General features: G+C 45.6%; 1 protein-coding gene across 1 annotated transcript in view; it reads right to left on the bottom strand.

The window, feature by feature from the left end:
- Nucleotides 1-24,000, bottom strand: part of b4galnt4a (beta-1,4-N-acetyl-galactosaminyl transferase 4a) — a 206,528-nt gene that overhangs the window by 61,867 nt on the left and 120,661 nt on the right. Inside the window, exons 4-6 of the mRNA XM_083654771.1 lie at nucleotides 23,440-23,530; nucleotides 22,465-22,565; nucleotides 6,259-6,326 (exon numbers count right to left, since the gene is read on the bottom strand). Coding sequence (XP_083510897.1) covers nucleotides 6,259-6,326; nucleotides 22,465-22,565; nucleotides 23,440-23,530 — 260 coding nt within the window. The remainder of the gene's footprint in view (nucleotides 1-6,258; nucleotides 6,327-22,464; nucleotides 22,566-23,439; nucleotides 23,531-24,000) is intronic.

Genomic DNA, 24,000 nt, shown 5'->3' with positions numbered 1-24,000 from the left:
CCAACTGTTCAGTCAGTTCGACTGGAGCAGGCAGCTCAGCTACAATCAGCACAGACATATAAAGAACCACAGTCCAACTGTTCAGTCAGCTCGACTGGAGCAGGCAGCTCAGCTCCAATCAACACAGACATATAAAGAACCACAGTCCAACTGTTCAGTCAGCTCGACTGGAGCAGGCAGCTCAGCTCCAATCAACACAGACATATAAAGAACCACAGTCCAACTGTTCAGTCAGCTCGACTGGAGCAGGCAGCACAGCTCCAATCAGCACAGACATATAAAGAGCCACAGTCCAACTGTTCAGTCAGCTCGACTGGAGCAGGCAGCTCAGCTACAATCAGCACAGACATATAAAGAGCCACAGTCCAACTGTTCAGTCAGCTCGACTGGAGCAGGCAGCTCAGCTACAATCAACACAGACATAAAGAGCCACAGTCCAGCTGTTCAGTCAGCTCGACTGGAGCAGGCAGCTCAGCTACAATCAGCACAGACATATAAAGAACCACAGTCCAACTGTTCAGTCAGCTCGACTGGAGCAGGCAGCTCAGCTACAATCAGCACAGACATATAGAGAACCACAGACCAAGACACACAAACTCCCTTTCTCAACCTGACATGGGAGATTCTGTTGTGTTGTGTTGTGTTGTGTTCTGCTCTGTTCAGTTTTATTTCTCATGGTTCCTCTCCATTTAGTTGTGATTATATCAGCCACATTCCTTTTCAGTCCCATTGCATTGTGCTCTGGGCACAGTTGTGCTGATAACGAGGAATAGTAGCATGTCAACTGTGAAGGCTTTTTTGAGACACATCGTTCCTCAAAGCAGCACGTTGAAGCAGAAAGGAGTCTTTATGCGTTGAAATGACCCTGAATATATTCTTCAAACAGCAACATGTAAAACATGTTTTCCTTTCAAAATAGCACATTCAAATATTGTAAATTGTAAATGGAGTGCATTTATATAGCACTTTTATTCAAACAATGCCTACATTCACACATTCACACAACAATGGAGGCAAGCTGCCACGCAGCCGTGCTGGCGCAACCATTGGGGGCAAATTAGCATTCAGTAGCTTGCCCAAGGACACTTCAACATGCAGACGGCAGCGAGGAGCTGGGGTTTGAACCACTGACCTATCTGATTAGTGGGCAACCCACTCCATCTCCTGAGCGACAGCCCGTTTTGTTGACAACATTTATTCTCATATTGTGATAAGCCGGTCACAGCAGTGTGAACTCTAGAATTGTGACATTTTTCAGTCACTGAATAGGTCAAGGAAAGTGTTTTGTTGTTGTTGTTGTTTTGACATTAGTGGATAACAGATGGGTCCAGGACAGGCAGGATATGACTCACTCTTTCATTCAAAATGGCACAACTCTTTGTTCCTTTTATCATGTTAGAAAAATGTCTTACATTTCTGAGGGACCAAAGTTACATTAGCGACTGATTATTATTGCTTTACGCATGGGCTGATAAAGAAAACCAGACCGTGTTCTGTTCTGCTCTCCTAATAAGCTCATTTCTATTCTCCTCTACCTTAATCTAAAAGAGCACCTTTTATAAATGTCTGGCATTTGATCACGCCGCAGACAATTTGCCACGCTCGACAGCTTTGCTGTAAACAGCTCTTGGCCTGTAACGGCGTGAAGGTGGCAGAGTGTGCTGCTGAAAACATATGGAAGATGACAAACTAATTGCCTTTACTGCACGATGTTCCAATACAGTCATCAGGATGGTGAGAGGAGTTTAAAAATGCTACGCCGTTTAGCTCAGACACACACACACATACACAGATGCACAGATGCATGCATTGGCTCACACACGTAAAAGAAACAGCTCTCAGGCTCACTCAGGCTCACCCACGCACACAGGATCAAAGCAGGATTTGCCTAATTACCTTTAGCCAGACTTTCATGCCGACTTTGACACACTTCATATGAGCGAGAGTACAAAGCTTTAACGTGAAAATGGATTTGACTGAATTGACTTCAACCGCCCTCCGTCTCTCCCGTTTCATCTCTCAGGTGCTTACTGTGCCACCACCTGACAGTTAGAACCACATCACTTTACACATCAGGCAGATAAGATGAAAGAAATCTGAGAGAAGATATTACTGAGTGCTCAAACTGGTATGTGTGTGTGTGTGTGTGTGTGTGTGTGTGTGTGTGTGTGTGTGTGTGTGTGTGTGTGTGTGTGTGTGTGTGTGTGTGTGTGTGTGTGTGTGTGTGTGTGTGTGTGAAAGGTGATATCACTGCTGTATCAGATCTCGGTGAGATATAGAGAGCCCGTTACTAAGGCCTCTGTCTCTCTGCAACACCTCTCCTAGTGGTAGCCATTATTCATTACTGCATGTCTCCTATAGACACACACACACACACACACACACACACGCACACACACACACACACACACACACACACACACACACACACACACACACGCACACACACACACACACACACACAGATAACAAAACATACAATGTCGAACACAAACCGCCCCCCCGCACACCCTTTTTAATGCTCCTGCCATATTCCAGCTCCACGCTTGGTTACCTTGTTGTTGTCTTGTTACTGGTTGTCAGAGAGGAAGAGAAAATAGAAACCTTTCAACCACCGCCTCCCCTCTCCTCTCCTCTCCTCTGTCTCCATCTTTTCTCTGGTCTGTTCTCTTGTAGTCTGCCGTGCCTGCTGCTGCTGCGCTAACAAACACCCGCTGTACAGTAATGCTACGCAGACACATCCTGTGCGCTCAGCCACTGATGGGATTAACGAGTAACTCTTAATTCATTATACATTATAATGTGCAACAGACCTCTAATGTATGGTTTGCAATGAGCTTTCCCCCTCGGCTCTATAGTTTAATAATGCCCCCCTGGAGTGTAAAATAATGGCGGGTTGCGGTGGGGATAAAGTCTGTCTTCTTCTACACGTTGTACACTCACTTTGTATTTACATAGTTATTAAACAGCAGGCTTTTAGCGCTGCTCCTACATCAGCATCAATTGTCTTGGAGTGATGCAGTGAGTCAGAGGATATTTTTATTAATAGCAGCGTGAACACTGTAGTCAAAATACTGGTTATAGAAAGGTTGATGCAGAGCAGAGAATGTACAGTATAAATTCATGCCATCAGGTTCATTATAAAGTTTCAAAGCTTTTGACGAGTCCTTTTTGTCTCTCTCTCGCACCATAATGGACACGACTGCATTCGGTCTTGTATCGGAAGACCGGATTTTGATCTACCCAGGGAATGCTTCATTTACATACTTTCAAATGCTGCACAACAATTGAGGTTGAAAACCATTTTGCTCATTGCCATTCGGCTCATCTGAATTAGGAAATGGCCATTGCATACTCTTTCTTTATGACTCTTTTTTTGTGTGATATCATGATTTTAGGAGGACATTTTATTCTAGTTATTTCTTTATTTTGTTTGGCATGCTATATGATGAATATATGATTTTGAGACCAACTAGGAATAGAGTTTTTGAGCAGACGAGGCCGCCAAGCTGCGGACGAGGCAGAAGTTGAACAATTGTGGGCTGAGTGACGTCACTCGAGCACTCCATGATGTGATCAGTGGTTGTCACTCGAGCAATTGTGATGTCATCAATGATGCCAAGTTGAGCAATTGTGCCAATAGAGCAGGCGAGGTCACACAGCAGCCAAACTGCGGGCAAGCTGTGTACTGTATGTGAGGCCGTGGAGCAGGCGAGCTGTGTACTGTATGTGAGGCCGTGGAGCAGGCGAGCTGTGTACTGTATGTGAGGCCGTGGAGCAGGCGAGCTGTGTACTGTATGTGAGGCCGTGGAGCAGGCGAGCTGTGTACTGTATGTGAGGCCGTGGAGCAGGCGAGCTGTGTACTGTATGTGAGGCCGTGGAGCAGGCGAGCTGTGTACTGTATGTGAGGCTGTGGAGCAGGCGAGCTGTGTACTGTATGTGAGGCCGTGGAGCAGGCGAGCTGTGTACTGTATGTGAGGCCGTGGAGCAGGCGAGCTGTGTACTGTATGTGAGGCCGTGGAGCAGGCGAGCTGTGTACTGTATGTGAGGCTGTGGAGCAGGCGAGCTGTGTACTGTATGTGAGGCCGTGGAGCAGGCCATTACATGTACATTTATTTTCATATGAAAATGGAGTATAATGCACACTTGTCCCCAAATTGACCCCAGGTCCGGGTCGTTTGATGAGTGTGAACATGCCTGGGCGCGGAACAGCGAACGGTGACAGGGTCCACTTGAAAAGGTAGTCTGGGGAACGCTTTGGCGTGCCCCGGGGGCGGAACACTTTCGAGTGCGAACGCCAACCGTACCGAACCACGTAGACAACACACGGGCGAGGATACACTCCAGGCGTAGTTGTTGACGCAAGTGCACTCTGCAATTGTTCCATTCCGTTCGCGAGCGTGGAAGAAATGTTGTAATGAGAAAGCTGACCAGCGGGGGAGAGGGGAATCACACTCGGGCACGGAATGAAACTGAATGAAAGCAATCGTTCCCAGCATCCTTAGTTCACCAGTTGAAACACTGTTTAAAAGATTCCACTATTGGGCATCACACTTGTTGGAGAAAAATATAAGTTCCATTGCCATTTCCTAATCAATAAGCTATAATTGCATACACATAATTAATGCTATAAACGATGACATGACATACACATTATGACATGACATCTGACATATAGATTCACCCATGACATCTCACAAATGCATATTTGCACTATGCAGAGACACATAACTAGCTTATCAAGCAGGAGATTTCTCCCCTTTGCTCTGGCCTTCAGAAACCATGAGTCCAGGAAGATTTACCATAAAAGTATATTTAATAGCTTACATTCTCTGCAATATGCATATATTGACAGAGGGCATGAATCTCAATGTACACATGTATCGATGTACAGAGTCAAATATTCAGCCGCGATGTCACAATTTGACATACGCTTTATACTGTAAAGAGAAGAGGAGGAGGAAAAGGCAGAGAGGAGGGGGTGATGACTTGACTTGGAGCCTACAGTGCTGCCTGTCTGTATCAGCAAGTGTTACAGAGTATGCAATTATAGCTTATTGATTAGGAAATGGCAATGGAACTTATATTTTTCTCCAACAATACTATATCTAAAATCCATGACTTTCAGCATTCAGAAATGCTTTTTCTGAAGAGACATGCTAAATGTAAGCAGTTATTCAACATTAACAAAAATGTGACTTGTCTAAATACATACAGTACAAATAAACGGCTTCCGTCTTTTATTGTGTGCGTTTCTGCATTCTACTTTACCGTGTGTTTTTGTCACTTGTACCATTTAGCGATGCTAGAACCTGCAGCACATTCCCCACACGGCAGTGTGCTGTGAATAATGTAACACAGCACACCTGCTCCCTCCACTTACTGTAGGCAACACGTGCACAAACCCAAAGGAATAGGAGCACTGTTCCAGGATGACTTATCTAGCTGCATAAACAAACCGACTTCACAATGACTTACGAGGGAAGCTGGCCTCGTATCGGCCCTCCATATTAAAAGGTACTTTGTGCAAAAGCAGCTCCCGTGGTGGTGATGAGGAGGAGGGATGTGTGGGAGCTGAGAGGAGCGGACGGGTTAACACATTCTCAGATTACACTCCGAGAGGCATCTTTCTGCCGTTATGAACACTCACACTCCAAGACCTTATGAGAACACTGCCATAATGTGTTAATTGCCACGGATACATAGTACGCACGCACGCGCGCACACACACACACACACACACACACACACACACACACACACACACACACACACACGCATACACTCCACCTGCTCTCCAGTGTTCAGTGAGCCAACAATTTCGTGTGGTATGCGGTGCAGTAAAAGCCTCTTGAAGCGATTATGTTACAAAAGGAGGCTGGAGATGTCCTTTTTTTGACAGACACGAGAGCTCTCATTGGTTCAGATTGCTACTTAACAAGGAACACAGGGACAAGAAGGCACTTTACCAGGAACAGTCACAAGAGCGGTCATGAGAGAGGCTACAGTGGAGGGCCCTATGGAGGGCCCTATTTGTCAAGATTAGGTCTACTTAAATGTTAACAGGGGTGCTTTTCTTTTCTCTCCTTTTTTTTCTTCTTCTTCTTCTCCTGGAGTCTCCGTTCTAGCATGAGAGTGAAATGACTGTGTCAGAGAGAAGTGTGTGTGTGTGTGTGTGTGTGTGTGTGTGTGCGTGTGTGTGTGTGTGTGTGTGTGTGTGTGTGTGTGTGTGTGTGTGTGGTTGTCACAGGTACTTACTGCACAGACTTGGAGGACTGGGACCTGAACTTGCTGAACTCGCCGGGAGCTGTCCACTCTGTGCCGAGCTGCAACACACAGAGAGGAGAGAGACAGATCAGACAGAGTGCGGGAGAGAGAGAGGGAGGGGGGATGTGGGAGAGAGAGGGAGGGGGGATGTGGGAGAGAGGGGGGGAGGGGGGATGTGGGAGAGAGGGGGGGAGGGGGGATGTGGGAGAGAGGGGGGGAGGGGGGATGTGGGAGAGAGGGGGAGGGAGGGGGGATGTGGGAGAGAGAGGGAGGGGGGATGTGGGAGAGAGAGAGGAGGGGGGATGTGGGAGAGAGAGGGAGGGGGGATGTGGGAGAGAGAGAGGGAGGGGGGATGTGGGAGAGAGGGGGAGGGGGGATGTGGGAGAGAGAGGGAGGGGGGATGTGGGAGAGAGAGGGAGGGGGGATGTGGGAGAGAGAGGGAGGGGGGATGTGGGAGAGAGAGAGGGAGGGGGGATGTGGGAGAGAGAGGGAGGGGGGATGTGGGAGAGAGAGAGGGAGGGGGGATGTGGGAGAGAGGGGGAGGGGGGATGTGGGAGAGAGGGGGAGGGGGGATGTGGGAGAGAGAGGGGGAGGGGGGATGTGGGAGAGAGAGGGAGGGGGATGTGTGAAAGCGGAGAGGATGAAAAGAGCAGACGAAGTGTTGTGCTGCAATTTGTATTTGAGGAGTGTTCCTCTGAAAAATGTTCCGCAGATATAACCTTTGTGAGCCGAGGCAGCACAGCTTTATAATTAGCAGACATCCAGTGTGCGTATGTGTGTGTGTGTGTGTGTGTGTGTGTGTGTGTGTGTGTGTGTGTGTGTGTGTGTGTGTGTGTGTGTGCGTGTGCGTGTGCATGTGTGTTGGGGAGGGGTGGGGGTTGCTTTCTGAAGTATAGCGTCACATGAGAGAGAGAGAGAGTAAGGTCACAAACAACCGGACCTTGCCAGCGCCTTTTTCTGCTCGCAAACACGGATGGGTAAATTGCGATGGACCTTGCGAGATCCAGAGAGCTCCCCCTCGTTATGATGGGGCGGCAAATGAGGAGTAATTGGGGGAAAATGAGAAAATTTGCCCGGAGGCGACGTGGAGACTGAGGCCAATCGGCGTGCGAGTTTCTGATGAGCTAAGTGAGCCAACAGACGAGCGCTAATAGCTATAAACAGAAAGAAAACGAGGAAGAGCGATTCTCTGCCAATGGCAACCCTAACAAGCCGGCTCATCGGGACCCCCCGGGGGTTTCGTTCCAGCACTGCAGTCGAATCAGTACCCATTCATTCCCTCAGCAAAGCCAAGGCGACTAATTACGGCGCCCCCTGCTGCTGCTGCTGCTGATGATCCATAATGAAAGAATGAGACTATAAGATCACAGTGGGCATGCCCTTCATTGTTTGTGTTGGTCACACGTGTGCTTCTGAAGCTGGTCAGGAAACACTGTGGTGCCTGCTGACCGATCACAAAGGAGCTTTCTGCTTGTAAATAGCCACTGATCCTCACTCTGGGTAGCAGAATGTTTCATGCACAACACAGTATGGCACACACAAGATATGGACAGACACGCACGCAGACACAGCCAAGTGAGCAACATCGCTTTGTGCATTTCAACAAACATAAAACGGCTCCTCTCGCCGAATGTGTTTATACTCGCATTGAAGAGAGGCGCTTTGGGAAGAAAACGTCCGAAAACAGGCAGTGATGTCTGTCCAAAAAGCAAAGCGGCCTCCCCCCCCCTGGCAAAGCCAACCGCTCTGAGAGCCTCTGAGCGCCTCTGTGAAGCTAGTTGGCTGCAGAGGAGCAGGACACAATGTGTGCTACTGTGCCTTCATCCCGACGGCCGCAGCACGCTGCTGCTGCTGCCGTACGTAGTACATTTCCACACCAGCAGTCACCTCACGTACGTAAAAACCTCCTCGGGCTCGCAGGAAGTGAGCGAGCGAGACCGCAGAGACTCAAGTCACCGCAAGGCGAGGTGAGCAACATTGAAATGAAACGGTGTTAAGAAATGGTGTTTTGAGTCCTCTCAGCTCGCACAGTGTGCTTCACTAAGTTTCCCCATTGCAAATGCAATCTTCCTTGCAAAAACAAAGTTAAAATGAGAAAAATATTTGTTTGACATTGCTGCACAGCTCATTTTGTAGTGTTAATCAGTTTGGGTTTTTCAGTGACAATTATTTGGGGGTTGATGTCACTGCTTAGTGGAGTGTTGTTTGTCATGCAGTTGCTGCGGCTCCGAGGCAGAATGATTCAATCTGTAAAAGTGTTAAATGCATTCTGATGGGTGTAAACTTGCATAAACACACAGTTGTGATTTGTGCTCTCAGAAGTGTGTTGACACTGTATCACGTTCTGTGTGCGTCAGTTTGCACAACAGATGCTTGCCAGTTCACTGCAATCTCTGGATGTTAGAGAGCGGGAGGACCAGTCTGTGTTGTTGTGACAGTAAAACTATAAAGAGAGAGAGAGCGGTACCATGGATTTAAAGTCAGTGCCAGGACCGGGGTACTCCCATATAGGGCCTGATTTACTGGGATCCTAAATAGAATCTGCTACATTTGATTTACAGTGGAACAGATTGCACGTGTGGTCAATTCTCCCATCAACTAAAATACTTGAGCGGAGGAAGACAAGTGCAAACAAACATTTAAATTAGGCTTTAGCTTGTTTGTGCTTTCAACCATGGAGAGGTTCAGTGGGGGAAAAATCACTAACTTCAGTACCTAAATATTCAACGCAATCATTAATTGACACATTTAATTATCATTCTATTCATTTTTAGTAGCAGTTTGATTAAATGTATCATTGAAATGTAAGTTTAATTAAAGGAACACTCTGCCCATTTTCAACCAGCTTTGTATCATTAGAACATCAGTAGTATATCAGAAAACTGTAAACGGTTTTGAAGTCTGTCATTTAATTTGACAGATATTGAGTGATAAAGTGTGGACCAGTGACATCACTGGTCCACACTAACTCATTAATAACTCATTAACTCAAATCAACTCTCAATAACTGTCAAACTAGATGAATGATGAATAGTTTGACAGTTATTGAGAGTTGATTTGAGTTAATGAGTTATTAATTTGAGTTAGTGTGGACCAGTGATGTCACTGGTCCACACTTTAACACTCAATATCTGTCAAATTAAATGACAGACTTCAAAACCGTTTACAGTTTTCTGATATACTACTGATGTTCTAATGATACAAAGCTGGTTGAAAATGGGTGGAGTGTTCCTTTAATCATTTTATAAAAATGTTTTGAAATGGATATATGAATCAATCAATAATAATTGAACTAGTATGATAATAAAATTGGCACAGGAGAGAGCCTGCATCTTGCATGACTCCTATGGCAGTAAATTGTCCCTTAGTTCTTCCAAAAGCCCTTCAATCTCATTGCCTGACGGTCGATCTGTTGGTGTTATTTTGGCTTCTGGAGTTTCAAACATATTTATACGGTTGGAAGACACCCGTTCTCCATGAATTCCCTGATTTAGCTACAGCCCACGTCTCCTTCTTGCAATCAGAGCTGCCATCTCTCAAAGGATGTCTGATGACTACCTGCAGTGCTCTCCCTACATCTTCTATTACACACGCAATTACCTTTCCCGCAATTACTTTCCATCTAGGTAAATCACATTAGACGTGCAAATGAATGGCATGCTCTCCTCCCAATAACAACATTCCATATCTAAAAATGGAGCATTGCTTATATTTTGAGTGACACAATCCTCTGCACACCCTGGTAGTAGATCAGCCCAGCTGCTTTTCTGCCAGTGGTGACAGTTGTTTCGTACAGTACATGTTTTTACACACGCAACCCTTTAGCAGAGTAGGCCAACAATTTAGTCGTCATTTACGATTTTTTAGAAACCAGGTCTAGATAACATAGATCACAGGTTCGAATCTCTGTTTACATCTCCCATTTGGTTTCTCTTGTGGGACGATACTGTCAGACAATCCTAGAACTCTCCCACACGTTCACAACATTATCCTCCTTAAAGCCCAGAGAGACTTAGTCGACGGTCAGCCATCGGCAATGTCTGGGCCGTTGGTGAGCGTATGTCGTCCTATAGTCTTTGTGGTTTGTCCCGCGCCGTTTTCAATAGTCGGCCTTATCGGCGTCTTTTTCGGCCGACTCCACATTGAATTGGCCGGCGTCAGTGAGAGAAATCACTACGATTGGCTGGTCAGCTGATTAAGCGAATCAGTGCACGGGATTTTTCAACTTGATCTCATCTGATAATAATTCCAATACACAAATATTTTCAAAACGACGTGGCCTTTGGGAAAGCCCCTCCTTGAGCCTGTCACTGTACAGTATGATATCACCCATCTATTGCAGTTTCTCCTTATTTTTCTGCCTCTTCCTTTTTTCTTCTACAAGCAAAAGACCAGCCGAAGGCTGACAACACCAGTGCCATTTGCAACTTTTTAACTGACATATTAATGGATTAGAAGTAGCTATATTGCCTCGCCTGTAGCTCGGCTGCTGCGTGGCCTAGCCTGCCCTATTGGTGCGCGCAGGTGTGTGTATGTTGGTCACTAAATGTTATTGCATCAGTGATGTCACAATGCCTCCTTGTGTGTGTGTGTGCGTGTGTGTGTGTGTGTGTGTGTGTGTGTGTGTGTGTGCACCCTTATGAGATCACTTTTGACATAATCACTGATGACATCATCACTGATGACATCACTGATGACATCACATCATTAGCTAACTAGCCTAATTACAAAATCCACCCGCACATGTGCCCTTTACACACCCTGAAGGTTTCAGCCCGATCGCACGTAAAACGGCATAGCTGTGGCCAAACACAGAACTTGAAACAAACAAAACATACCCAATTATATACATTTTGTTCAGCTCCTCCTGACGGCTGGCTGGGCTGACTGCAGAAACTTAAGAATAAGAATCTCATTTAAAATAATCTCCCTCAACAGAATCATCACTAAAATAAAATATCTGTCATTGCATTTTTTAACAGTGACAGCCAGTTTCCACTGAAAGTCAAATTACTTTTACAAATCATCACTGAATGGGGCATGCACCTCGCAGGCTTTAAAATATAACAAAGCATAATAAGAGAAGAAAGGAGAACTCTATAAAACTTTGAACTGAATGGAAAACTTGCAAGACAATACTGTTGAAAATGTCGCCGCCAAGTTTATTCTCCCAGCGAGTGATTTTTCTTCCTGAAAGAGCTGTTTTTCTGAAAAAGACAGTGATGAACACACGGCAGAAGCACCAGCGCAAAAGATATCAATCTCAACACGTCCTGTTATCTAGTAGCCTACTGAGTGATCCAATCTTACTTTTCTTAAAACAAATCTGCTGACGGGTACGAGAGAGAGATAAATGCATTTGTTTCCCAAGCAAATCAATGACAAGACTGAGAATAGACAAGTGAAAACCGCAGTGGAAATAAACAGACTTATCTCACCCTGGGCTAAATATTTGACCTAGAAAAAGGGGATTTTAAGATTGGATATGAACCTAAACGACCTATTCATGCGAGCTGTGAGAAATCACAAGTGTAGCCACTGGCTGCTCCACTCTAGATGACATCTAACTTAACCTTGAACACCCGCATGGACTTCATAATCAAAAATGGCATCGACTAATGAATCATGCAGTAGAGCAAATTAAGCGGAGCTAAAGTTCTGGAAGGGAGACCTGTTAGTTGTCATGCCCACTCATTCATTCTAGCGTCAGCGTTCGTTGGCGGTAACGTTTAGCTTAAACCAATCAGAGTAAAACACATGTTCCTATTCAGCGTCTAGCTGTCAAGTTAAAAGCCGCCTTTTGTCTTGTGCCGTCTGCTGCTCTTTCAGTGCGCCTCTGCCACCCTCCTCCACCCCATTCTCCTGCAGTCGTCTCCGAGGTCTTCAGATTGTGGTGAGAAGACCTCACCTCCACCACCACCACCAGGTCTAGACTCCAGGGGGTGGGGGGGTATTCAATCCTACTCCTGGCTGCACCACCCCTGCTGATCATGACATCATTATCAAGCTGATGTCATGATGGAGTCTAATCGCCAAAGATATTTAATGTTGCCTAAAGGCTCATGTAACATAATCATTGTAATAAATCATTTATTTATCATTATTATTTGTTAACCTAGAAATGTGTCTCTCCATGCAGTCAGTGATTTCTGGGCAATTGGTAAAAGCGTACCCATTGTTTCGTGCAAACTAGACTGAAGAGGATGTCGTGGAAGCGTTTTGAATGTGAACTTCCCGTGGAGGTCGATGCATTTCTTTCACTTTCACTTGTTTAAACACGCTCCGTTCCAAAGGGCTCTGGATTAAACGATATGCTATTGTGATCAACTCGGCATCTCGCGCGGTATGACAATGTAAAATGAGGGCGTTTGATTTTAAACAATTAGTGTGGCGTTCCACACGGGGAAGACAATGGAACGTTAAATGACAAAGACGTTGAAAGGGTGCATTCTCTCTTTCTTCCCTTTTCAGATGATTAACCCAGCTGTGTGCGAACAAAGGCGGTGATCAAAGACATTTTCACAAGGACAGAAATACGAACGCTAACGCAGCGCTCATCTGAAAGTGGCAGATGTTCTCTGAGGTACGTGCATACGTGCAGATATAGACACACACACACACACACATACACACACAAGCGCACACACACACAAATATACACACACATGTGATTTCCCACCCAACAGTGTGAGTCATCTGTTATTGGAAATGGCATATCCTCACTAGTGTAGGTGGGAGGTAAATCACAGCAAAAACAAGCAGGGAGGCAGGCCAGGCAGTCATTACTGCACACAATCACACACACAGGCACACGCACACACACATACACACACATACATACACACACACACACACACGTACACATACACACACACACCTCTGTACACATCTTAAAACACACCCTCGCTCTGTCATATTGTCATATTTCAGAAGTCTGCTCAGAGAAATGAGGCAGGTGCTGTAACTTGGGGACCCAATTTCTCCAAAGTAAAAGCAGACAAACAACCCACACATACACCTCCCACCCCGCCTACAGACCCGGGAACACATTGTCTTCCTCTCTCGTGAACTTTACCCACACATGTGGGCACGGCACGCTGAAAACTCATTTCAGATGGCCAGTGGCCCTGAAACGCTGTAAAGTCAACAGAGAAATCTGGGGGTGTAGCGGAGCTGTGGAATCATCATTCATTCCTCTCTTGAAGGTGGTGAAGAGAAGAGAGGATGAGAGAAGAGAGGATGAGAGAAGAGAGGATGAGAGAAGATAGGATGAGAGAAGAGGATGAGGGCAATAGAGGAACAGTGAGGTGAATTCAAAGTGCTGTTCTTGTTCCCTATGGAACCTATAAAAGAAGGACGAGTCATTACTTTCTAATGCACTGCTTGGTGCCAGGTCTATTGAAGCTATGGAAAATGCATGGAGAAGCACACACAAAACCCAACATATCTACGTCGTGTGACCTTTGATGAAGAAATGCCTCTCAGACCAAAACTTAAAAATAAAATAAAACATTTAACTTTTTTACATTTTGGTCCAAGTGAAATGTTCTATGGTCTCTCCGGTTTCTAAATATAGCTGAATCGTTTGGTTTGACTAAGTAAAACTATTTTATAAGCATTTTATGTCTAAAATGTCTATGGGAAAATAAATGGTGGATGGAATCTCTTGGTGTGTATGCCTAACCTGGAAGTGGGGGTGACTTTGGCTCTCTACAGCCCCCAATGCCCAGGCCTAATGACGCCCATGCATGTTTCAACAATGGAGGAGTCAGTCAGTAAGTCCCTGAGACATTTCTTTATAGCTGCGGTGAGTCAGCCGGGCATTTTGAGGAGCAAGAGGAAGAGGAAGAGGAAGAGGAAGAGGAAGAGGAAGAGGAAGAAGAAACAATATTGGCAAAGAAGGACCGGCAGCAGAGCTCCCAGCCCCTAATGAGAGAACTAATATCAAACTGATAAATGTGAATTAATACATGTTTTCCTCAATGGATTGGGACTAAAACTAAATCTAAAAAGGATTTATTTTTTTGGGGGTGACAGCGCTATGTGAGTGGTCTATCTGTACCATGGCTGTAACTGGATGTGATGGGGCAGTCTGTACCATGGCTGTAACTGGATGTGATGAGACAGTCTGTACCATGGCTGTAACTGGATGTGATGGGACAGTCTGGCTGTAACTGGATGTGATGAGACAGTCTGTACCATGGCTGTAACTGGATGTGATGAGACAGTCTGGCTGTAACTGGATGTGATGAGACAGTGTGTACCATGGCTGTAACTGGATGTGATGAGACAGTCTGTACCATGGCTGTAACTGTATGTGATGGGACAGTCTGTACCATGGCTGTAACTGGATGTTATGAGACAGTCTGGCTGTAACTGGATGTGATGGGGCAGTCTGTACCATGGCTGTAACTGGATGTGATGAGACAGTCTGTACCATGGCTGTAACTGGATGTGATGAGACAGTCTGGCTGTAACTGGATGTGATGAGACAGTCTGGCTGTAACTGGATGTGATGGGGCAGTCTGTACCATGGCTGTAACTGGATGTGATGGGGCAGTCTGGCTGTAACTGGATGTGATGGGGCAGTCTGTACCATGGCTGTAACTGGATGTGATGAGACAGTCTGTGTACTCTGGCTGTAACTGGATGTGATGATACAGTCTGTACCATGGCTGTAACTGGATGTTATGAGACAGTCTGTACCATGGCTGTAACTGGATGTGATGAGACAGTCTGTACCATGGCTGTAACTGGACGTTATGAGACAGTCTGTACCATGGCTGTAACTGGATGTGATGAGACAGTCTGTACCCAGGGCCGTAGCCAGGGTTCCGAAATAGGGGAGGTCCAGCAAGGGGAGGCGGATTTGGCGGCGCCCGTCAGGGCGCCGCCGAAAAAAAATTTAGCTTTTTTTTCCCCCTTTTTAAGCCATATTTAGAGTAATATATCATTTTAAATCAACATTAGGATTATACTGTTGTGATGTCATTATTCAGTATATTCTCTTTCATGTCACCACCTGCTCAGCTCTCATTTGGGGCGTTTGAAGCTCAATTTGGGCCGTTTGAAGCCCAATTTGGGCCGTTTGAAGCCCTATTTGGGTCGTTTAAAGCCAGATTTGGGCCGTTTGAAGCCTGATTTGGGCCATTTGAAGCCCAATTTGGGCCAAGTCCAATTTTACAATGAGATGCACCCACTTTAAACCTGAATAAAGTAATAAAACCACTAGTAAACCAGTAGGCGGCGCCTGGCCTGCTGTTCAGTGAGTGGCCTGGCCTGGCCTGCAAAAAAAAAAAAAAAAAAAAAAATTTTTTTTTTTTTTTTTTTTGGCAGGCTGAAATATTAGGGGAGGTCCGGACCTCCCCGTCCTCATAGCTAGCTACGGCCCTGTACCATGGCTGTAACTGGATGTGATGGGGCAGTCTGTACCATGGCTGTAACTGGATGTGATGAGACAGTCTGTGTACTCTGGCTGTAACTGGATGTGATGAGACAGTCTGTACCATGGCTGTAACTGGATGTGATGAGACAGTCTGTGTACTCTGGCTGTAACTGGATGTGATGAGACAGTCTGTGTACTCTGGCTGTAACTGGATGTGATGAGACAGTCTGTACCATGGCTGTAACTGGATGTTATGATACAGTCTGTACCATGGCTGTAACTGGATGTTATGATACAGTCTGTACCATGGCTGTAACTGGATGTGATGAGACAGTCTGTACCATGGCTGTAACTGGATGTGATGAGACAGTCTGTGTACTCTGGCTGTAACTGGATGTGACGAGACAAGAAAGTAGTTTCTCTGTAATTCTCCTCCCTCCTTCCCTAACTTAATCTTATCCCCTCGCTCCCTTTGCCTCTCTCACTGCCAAATTCCCTCTGCATCTCTCCCATGATGTCATTTGGCTTTTCTCCCAATAGTATAAGTGCTACTTCTGTGTGTGTGTGTGTGTGTGTGTGTGTGTGTGTGTGTGTGTGTCTGTGTGTGTGTGTGTGTGTGTGTGTGTGTGTGTCTCTCCCTCTCTTTCTCTCTCTTCCTCTCTCTCTCATAAACCTGTTATACAAAGAAAATGTGTCTGTCATTATCTGCTTTAGTGCCTTGGTGTCCAGTATAGTTAAGCTGAGCCATGTAAGTGGAGCTTTCTGTGGAGCCTTCTGTCTCTCCACTGAAAATGAGCAGCTACTGCTGTCTACTGTCATATTGATTACACCTCCCTGACCTCATTTCCTGTGTGTGTGTGTGTGTGTGTGTGTGTGTGTGTGTGTGTGTGTGTGTGTGTGTGTGTGTGTGTGTGTGTGTGTGTGTGTGTGGGTGTGTGGGTGTTTGTGGGTGTGTGTGTGACTTTCCAGAAGCAGACACAATAAATATCATTGTCACACTACTGACATCAGTGCCCGTCCTCTATCTGCACACTTATTATGTGCACTGCAATATTCACACACACACACACACACACACACACACACACACACACACACACACACACACACACACACACACACACACACACACACACACAAGCGCGCGCACACACAGCCCCCACATTTCTTCTTTGTTCTCTGGATTCCTATTTTGGTAAGGACCCCAAAACATCATAAAAACATAAATCACACACACATTCTGCCCCCAACCCTTCTTACTCTCCCTCTCTCACACACACACACACATACACACACACACACACACACACACACACGCACGCACGCACGCACGCACGCACGCCAAGACAGTGTGCTGCTTCCGAGTGTCTTATTGTCAGACGCGTGGCGGCCTGGCGCAGCGGGAAGCACTGTGGGACCTGGCTGGACATTCTGATTGAAAGAAATCTCATTACAGATTAGCTGCGGGCACAAAATATGATTAATGCCAAGACAGTGGATGATCCTCGCCCACATTATGCACATATATACGGCTGCAGAGATAGTGTCCCAGAAGGGCTGAGGAGAGTGTCCTCATTATGCAGACAACTCCCCCTCGCGCCCTTTCCCACCTGTGTGTCTGTGTGTGTGTGTGTGTGTGTGTGTGTGTGTGTGCGTGTGTGCGAGACGCTCCCCGGAGACAAGGGATGTAGATGCCTGTTCATGGTTTCAGTGAGACGTCCTCCTGTGTGGAAGCAGCAGACATCAAGACACATCGTGAATGAGTCATTCCAACGCTGGCCACGAAATGCTGACGCGGGTCTCCACGGAAAGGCCACGGAGACGACGCGGCTATACCTGCCTCTCCTCCCATCACAGCTAAACGCCTGATGGCAGCACATTCCATACAGTATATAGCCGGTTCACGATCAAGGCTATACAGCGGCTGGTGCAGACATAAACTAACACGCCTATAAAATATGATGTGTATTTTTCAGGGCAGTGGCTCAGGTCATAAATAGAGCGAGAATTATATAAGGGGGCTCTGTGTTAAGAGTTTAAACTCCGACTGAAGAACGAGGTTTTGCTGGAGGTATTCCCTTGGGAGGTGAGAGAAAATAACATATCTGCATCTCAAAACATCTCGAAACGTCTCGAAACTCGATCTGCTGTTTTGACAGCTTCATCTGAGCGATTCCACATTAAAATGCAGTTACTGTATTTACTTAAGCCTGAGACGCCTTTACATCATCATCATCACAGTACATTAAACATGCCTTTACATCATCATCATCATCATCATCACAGTACATTAAACGTGCCATAGCGGCCGTCAACTCGGATGTCTTAAGCACTTCATTACTTCAATTTCACACATTGCACGACGTATCTCGTATCGATGGAAAGTGCTGAACCTCTTCTTTCGTTGAAAATGGAAACTCTATGGACGTGAGTGAACCTGCAGGCTGAGCTTGCCGTCATCAGCTCTGGGTTGTTAGGAGAACTTCAGCAGGAGAAGCAGAGAAGAAAGTGTGAACCCTCTTTATAGTTAGAGGTCTTCACAGCAGCCTTGGCAGTGAAGCACTGCTATGGGCATAATATCACACAAGTTTGATGTGCAAAGGCTTTCAGTATGCACTGTATACATGACATCCTTTTCAACGGACTTCTTAAAGCTTCTTTCAGCTGCTCTTTCAAAAGAAAACTCAATCTTTACTCCTCACAAATGAGAGCGACCCATTCACCATCTTGCATATTATTTTTGCTCAAATCAGCCAGACAGATGGGTCGCATAATGAGCAATGGAGGAGAAAGCGAGAGTTTATTTATCGAGACGATAGCTGTGTCCCCGAACACAGTGCAGGCAGCCGGGCGTGGCACAGGGGAGGCAGCCGGCCGTGTCTGTCAGCTAATGGCTGGAGTGAATGATCCCCGGCCATCGCACGGCTCCCCACGCCATTACCCAGATGATATTTCTCCACCGCTAAATGTCACATCAATATTCATCGCCGGCTAATTCATCTTGGAACTTGGTGACATCTCACATCTGGTAAGAATACAGATGGCTGCGGGGTCGGACCTTTGCTCAAAACGCTCCTCGCACTTGTTACAGCTCAAATCAAATACTGTGAAGCCTCGTGCATCCTCCCCATCTTACATTTTTTACAGGGTTTTCACCAACAAGCATTTGATAGAGAAGCAAAGTGCTTCAACACTGTACCAGAGATTTTCATCCATCATTTTCCCTAACCTGATGCTGCCAGATGGACGGTATAGCTCCACATAGTTTCACTAAACCAGTCAATCTGGGAATGCAGTAACCAGACCCGCTGACGGAGGCGGGCACTTTTTCCAAGCTACTTGGCAGGTGATTGGATGACCCATCTGTCTCTCACCGCTGGTGGGTGTTAACTTCAACCAATCAGATCGCCGAAGGTGCCTGTGCCCTGATCTCCGTGGTATTCATTGATTGAGTCCTCACGGTCGTAAAGTCACCTTCGAAGCATTTAGTTAGATTATAACAAACTAGTTGTGTGGCTTAGCCTTCCCAAATGCTGAGGGTCGTTTTTTAGAATTTAATACATAGAATTGGGAACGTTACATTCAATTTCATTCAGACTGCCTGTCACTTCCGCGGCGGCAGCCATGTTGACGAGTGAAAAGAACTACAAAGACCATGTACCCACTACTTGCCCAGACGAGCCTGAGCCCGCCTACGGCTGCCGCTGATTGGTCGGGCCGGCATGGTTCGACCAATCATCTTAACTGCCTGTGCATGACAAGATGGATACGTCGAGAGAATCTCTTTTGATCTCGCGAGGTTATCCATCTTGCAAGCAAGGTTATATTTTCCCATGGACATTTCGTAAAATGCTTATAAAAATAGTTTTACTTACCAAATGGTTCAGCTATATTTAGAATCGGGAAAGACCATGGAACATTTCACTACCGACCAAAACTTAAAAAAACAACACAGAATAAATATTTTCTTTAAATCCGCGATTTTGGTTTTGGTCCGAGTGAAAGGTTGTGGTCTCTCCGGTTTCTAAATATATCTGAACCTTTTGGTTTTGACGAAGTAAAACTAGGTTTATAAGCATTTTACGAAACGTCTATGGGAAAATAAATTGCGGATGAAAATCTCTGGTACAGTGCTGAAGCAGGAAGTGATGTTCCACTTTGGCTCTCTGTTAGCCAAGGCAGGAGCTCTTCTTTGACTCAGTTGCAGTCAGAGGAGGCTTCAAGGAGAGGTGGAAAGGGGAAGGGTTCACACCGGACCATCAGCAGGAGGAGGAGAGGAGAATGTCTGTATTCTGCAACATGGACCCGATTGTCCTGACTTTATGTGTCTCAGTGACTAATCGGGACAACAATTTGTGACATTGGTCCAGTATTGAGCTGTATCGCTCCAGTCAGGCAGCTGTGAATCAGATGGGGCACAACAGAACGGTCAATGTACGTCCACTTAAAGTGCTTGTTTTTGCCTCCGGCAGGCTCAGATTGCTGTTATTTTACAAGTGTCTGACAACATGGAAACAAGATAATGAAATAAAAAAAAGTATTTATCTTTCGCTTGATCCGGTTTGTTGCTGTGTGTGACTAAGTCTAGACCAAATTCAGAAATTGTTGTTCAGATTAGTCACTGACATGCACACAATAGTCCACTATTATTCCAAAAATGACAATATTCTGAATTTGATGTAACAGCATATTACAGTTGGATTTTCAGAATTTGGCCTTTTTCCGAATTTAGCATTTTCCGTTTAAGACATGTGGGATATGCCGGTATTATTTGGGTTTTGGGAGCATTCTTTGGACATGTTAACAGCGCTTTCGGAATATGCGTCTCAATTAGGGTTTTTACCGCAGTTTGCGACACACAGGCATGTTGCCTGTTTGCGGTCAGCTGATGTGTGCTAGCCAGAGATGGATGCCCAAAAGAAAAGCCCACAATTCTGATCGTAAGGAGAAACATGCCTAACCTAGCCTACTTATAATATGAAACACTTGGATATCAACAGGTTTTTGGCTAAGCGCAAATATCGCAACGCCAAACTTTTCAGCAGCAAGCTCCTTACATGAATCAGATGATGCTGGTGAGAACAGGAAAACAATATAACCTTAGGGAGCCAGCTGGCTTGTTTAGCTAAATGGGTTGTTTGTAAATGCGTCATCGGGGGACATATTAGGCTATGGGTGAGTGAATCTATGAATGAAGCCAAAAGTAGACTAATTTCACACTTCCTCCTAGTTTTGAGGCAGCTGGACGAGATCATCATCACGCGTCAAGTTCAACTGCTCTGTTGATTCTCAACAGAAAAGCTGTCTCTATCTGCATCTCTCTCCCTCTTTCTCTCTCTCTCCCTGAGGTGTGTGTAACGTTACATGTCAGGGAGGGAGAATAACAGCCTAGGTTCCAGTATTTGGAGTATGAACGGTTGCATGTAAACAAGAATATTAGTGGATTATTCATTTAGGCAGAATACTTGTTGTCTTTTTCCGAATAAGGGCAAAAACCGGAATATTGTGTGCATGTAAACATATAGTCACTTAGACACAAAACAGTTAGAAAAATAGGGTCCAGGTTGAAAAATAAAAAAATTCTCCATTAAGTCGACCCGAGTAGGCGAGTAGTAGTGTGAACGTCAGGGTGGGGACACGAGGTGAACAGGTGACTCAAGCCAAGCAAGGTCAAATCTCTCAGTCCCTGCATTTGTCTCTCATGTTGCCATAAGGTTGAGTCCCGCTCGAATAAAAGTGATGTCCCTGACTGGCCAGCACTGGATGTCCTAACTCATGGCAACAGTTTAAGTCAACAGTCTAACTCAGTTCATGTCGTCAGATGTCGTCGGATATTAGGGCTAGGCGATAATCACAAAATCAAATATCACAATAGATATTTATAATGTGATGATATTTGGGGGATGAGCATTTGTGCTTTCATATAAATGCTGAGAATTAGTACCGATCATTAGTAATCAGTAATGTGCCGTCAATCATAAGTAATGTGGATATGAGCAGGTAAAGCCAATAACGGTTCATTTTACTGAGCCAGAACAGGCTAAATAAGTTCAGAAGATGGTACTGTATCACTTTACCCGTAACGCAGCCTTTAAGACCAGGAAGTTACATTCAAGTTATTTCACAATATTACAAAAACCACAATCCCAGACAATATCAAGTAGTCTCATATCACAATATCGATATTATACGATATAGATTACCCAGCCCTGGGGGATATGAGTGGTTTTGTTTCTCACAACACAATGGATAACTTTATTTCTAGAAGAACTTGAGCTCTGGTACAAATGGACCTATTATTGTGTGTGTGTGTGTGTGTGCGTGCGTGTGTGTGTGTGTGTGTGTGTGTGTGTGTACACGTGCGTGTGTGTGTGTGTGTGTGTGTGTGTGTGTGTGTGTGAGTGTGTGTGTGTGTGTGTGTGTGTGTGTGTGTGTACGTACGTACGTACGTGTGTGTAGGCGTTTATGCCAGTTTGAACCACAAGTCACCCAGCTTGAGTCATCTAAGCTTGAATATCATATGAGGAGATGAAGTCCTGATGTAGTCTAATGCTAAGGCGTTTGGTTTCCTTGCACACACTGTACTGTGGAGGCCTCTCCCCAGAGCTCTATATTATACAAAGGCTTTTAGCTATTTAAATCGTGACATTGAGGAGTTTGAAACTATTTTAGGTCTCCAGTGATTTAGTTTGGTGCGGAAGAAAAACTCGCTGAACACCAAAAAGAATAAGGAGCACGGGGACTTTGTTGATTTCCGTCGTGTGGTTTTACTAAACGAGAGCGAGGCCCATCACAGCATGCTCAGTACTTACCCGTCCTACATAGACCAGCAGCTTGGCGTTCAGAGGGCTCTCATCAGGACTCAGCCAGAACTCCGAGTTATCATCAGACGATACCGAGAACTGGAAATCACCTGCAGGGAAAAACATCATCAGAGTGAGAGAGAGAGAGAGAGAGAGAGAGAGAGACAGAGAGAGAGCGAGAGAGAGACAGAGACAGAGACAGAGACAGAGACAGAGACAGAGACAGAGACAGAGACAGAGAGTTTGAATCCTCCTCATACTCCTGTGAGAATGTAACCTGGTTAAATCTAGACATAATTCAGATGCGAGACGCATGTTACTGACAGGTATGAAGGCACCCTCTGAGTGTATCCGACTACATCCAGATTAATGAGGAAGCACTGGCCTTTTTTAATGAGCCACCAAAAGCCTATGGCACGCATTAACATCATATGACTTTTTCCAGCCTCTCTAATCCTTAGAACTCCCAAGTTTACCAGCTGCTAAAGTGCTTTGCTGGAGGCAAACCTAGCCAACCGAGCACTAACTCAATGCAAAACCAGCATCTAAAATGTTGAGTGGCAGTGTGAGGTGAAGAGCACTTGTTAGTGCACTTCCTGGATACTGACGAGAGTCTGACCTATCGGAGCCCTCCGGAGCTGGAGAGAACCTTAGCGCACACGCCAGCAACATGAGAGGGCAACATGAATGTGAATCTAATTAATATCTTCTTATTCTGCAATTTGTCTAAGGGCACTCATGCGTTAACGGCTTTTCAGTTACCATGGCAACTGTGGTGGTGGGGGGGTGGGGGTTTAAGGAGTAAGGGTGCTGCAATGAGATTTAGCTAGAAGATCTCAGGCACTTTCATAAGAAATATGAATATCCACCATATTCAAGGCTCTCTAGAGGGGGGGGGGGAACTGCCTTTTCTCCGCTGAAGGAGACTTGCTCCAGGGCCCTGCGTCTCTGGGGAGGGACCGGCTAATATGATGAGCTAGTTACCATCTCTGTAAGGGTGGAGGAAGCCAAATATTCTCAGGCCATAGTTCTTCCACTTGGGAGCCACTGCCAGCTTCTTCACTATGGTTCTCGTCTGCAACGGAGAAAGACACAGAAGTGTAATGTGGATCACAGTGAAAGAGCAGAACACAGATAAGGGGAGCAGTTGCAGGAAGGAAAAAGCTTTAATAAGACAGTTTTCTGTCTTTTTTGTGTGTGTGTCTGTATTGTTCTAAGATTTTTTTTTTTTTTTATAAAATATTGAAAAAATAAATAAAAATAAGACCGTTTTCTATGACCACTTTCATACCAGGGTTGGACCAGGATTACGTTTTGACCCATTTTCAACCCTTCTTTTGTCGATTCACACCAAGTCAGTCAACACGGGTTAATCCCTGGTCATGACAATTCAGACCAGCTCAGTGGCCTTGTGGTCTGAGTGTCCGCCCTGAGACTGGGAGGTCGGGAGGTCGTGAGTTCGATCCCTGGCTGAGTCATACCAAAGACTATAAAAATGGGACCCATTGCCTCCCTGCTTGGCACTCAGCATCAAAGGGTTGGAAT

This window comes from Poromitra crassiceps (assembly GCF_964638095.1).
Source record: "Poromitra crassiceps genome assembly, chromosome: 18".
NCBI lineage: Eukaryota > Metazoa > Chordata > Actinopteri > Beryciformes > Melamphaidae > Poromitra > Poromitra crassiceps.
This window is presented reverse-complemented; position numbering and strand designations above follow the sequence as displayed.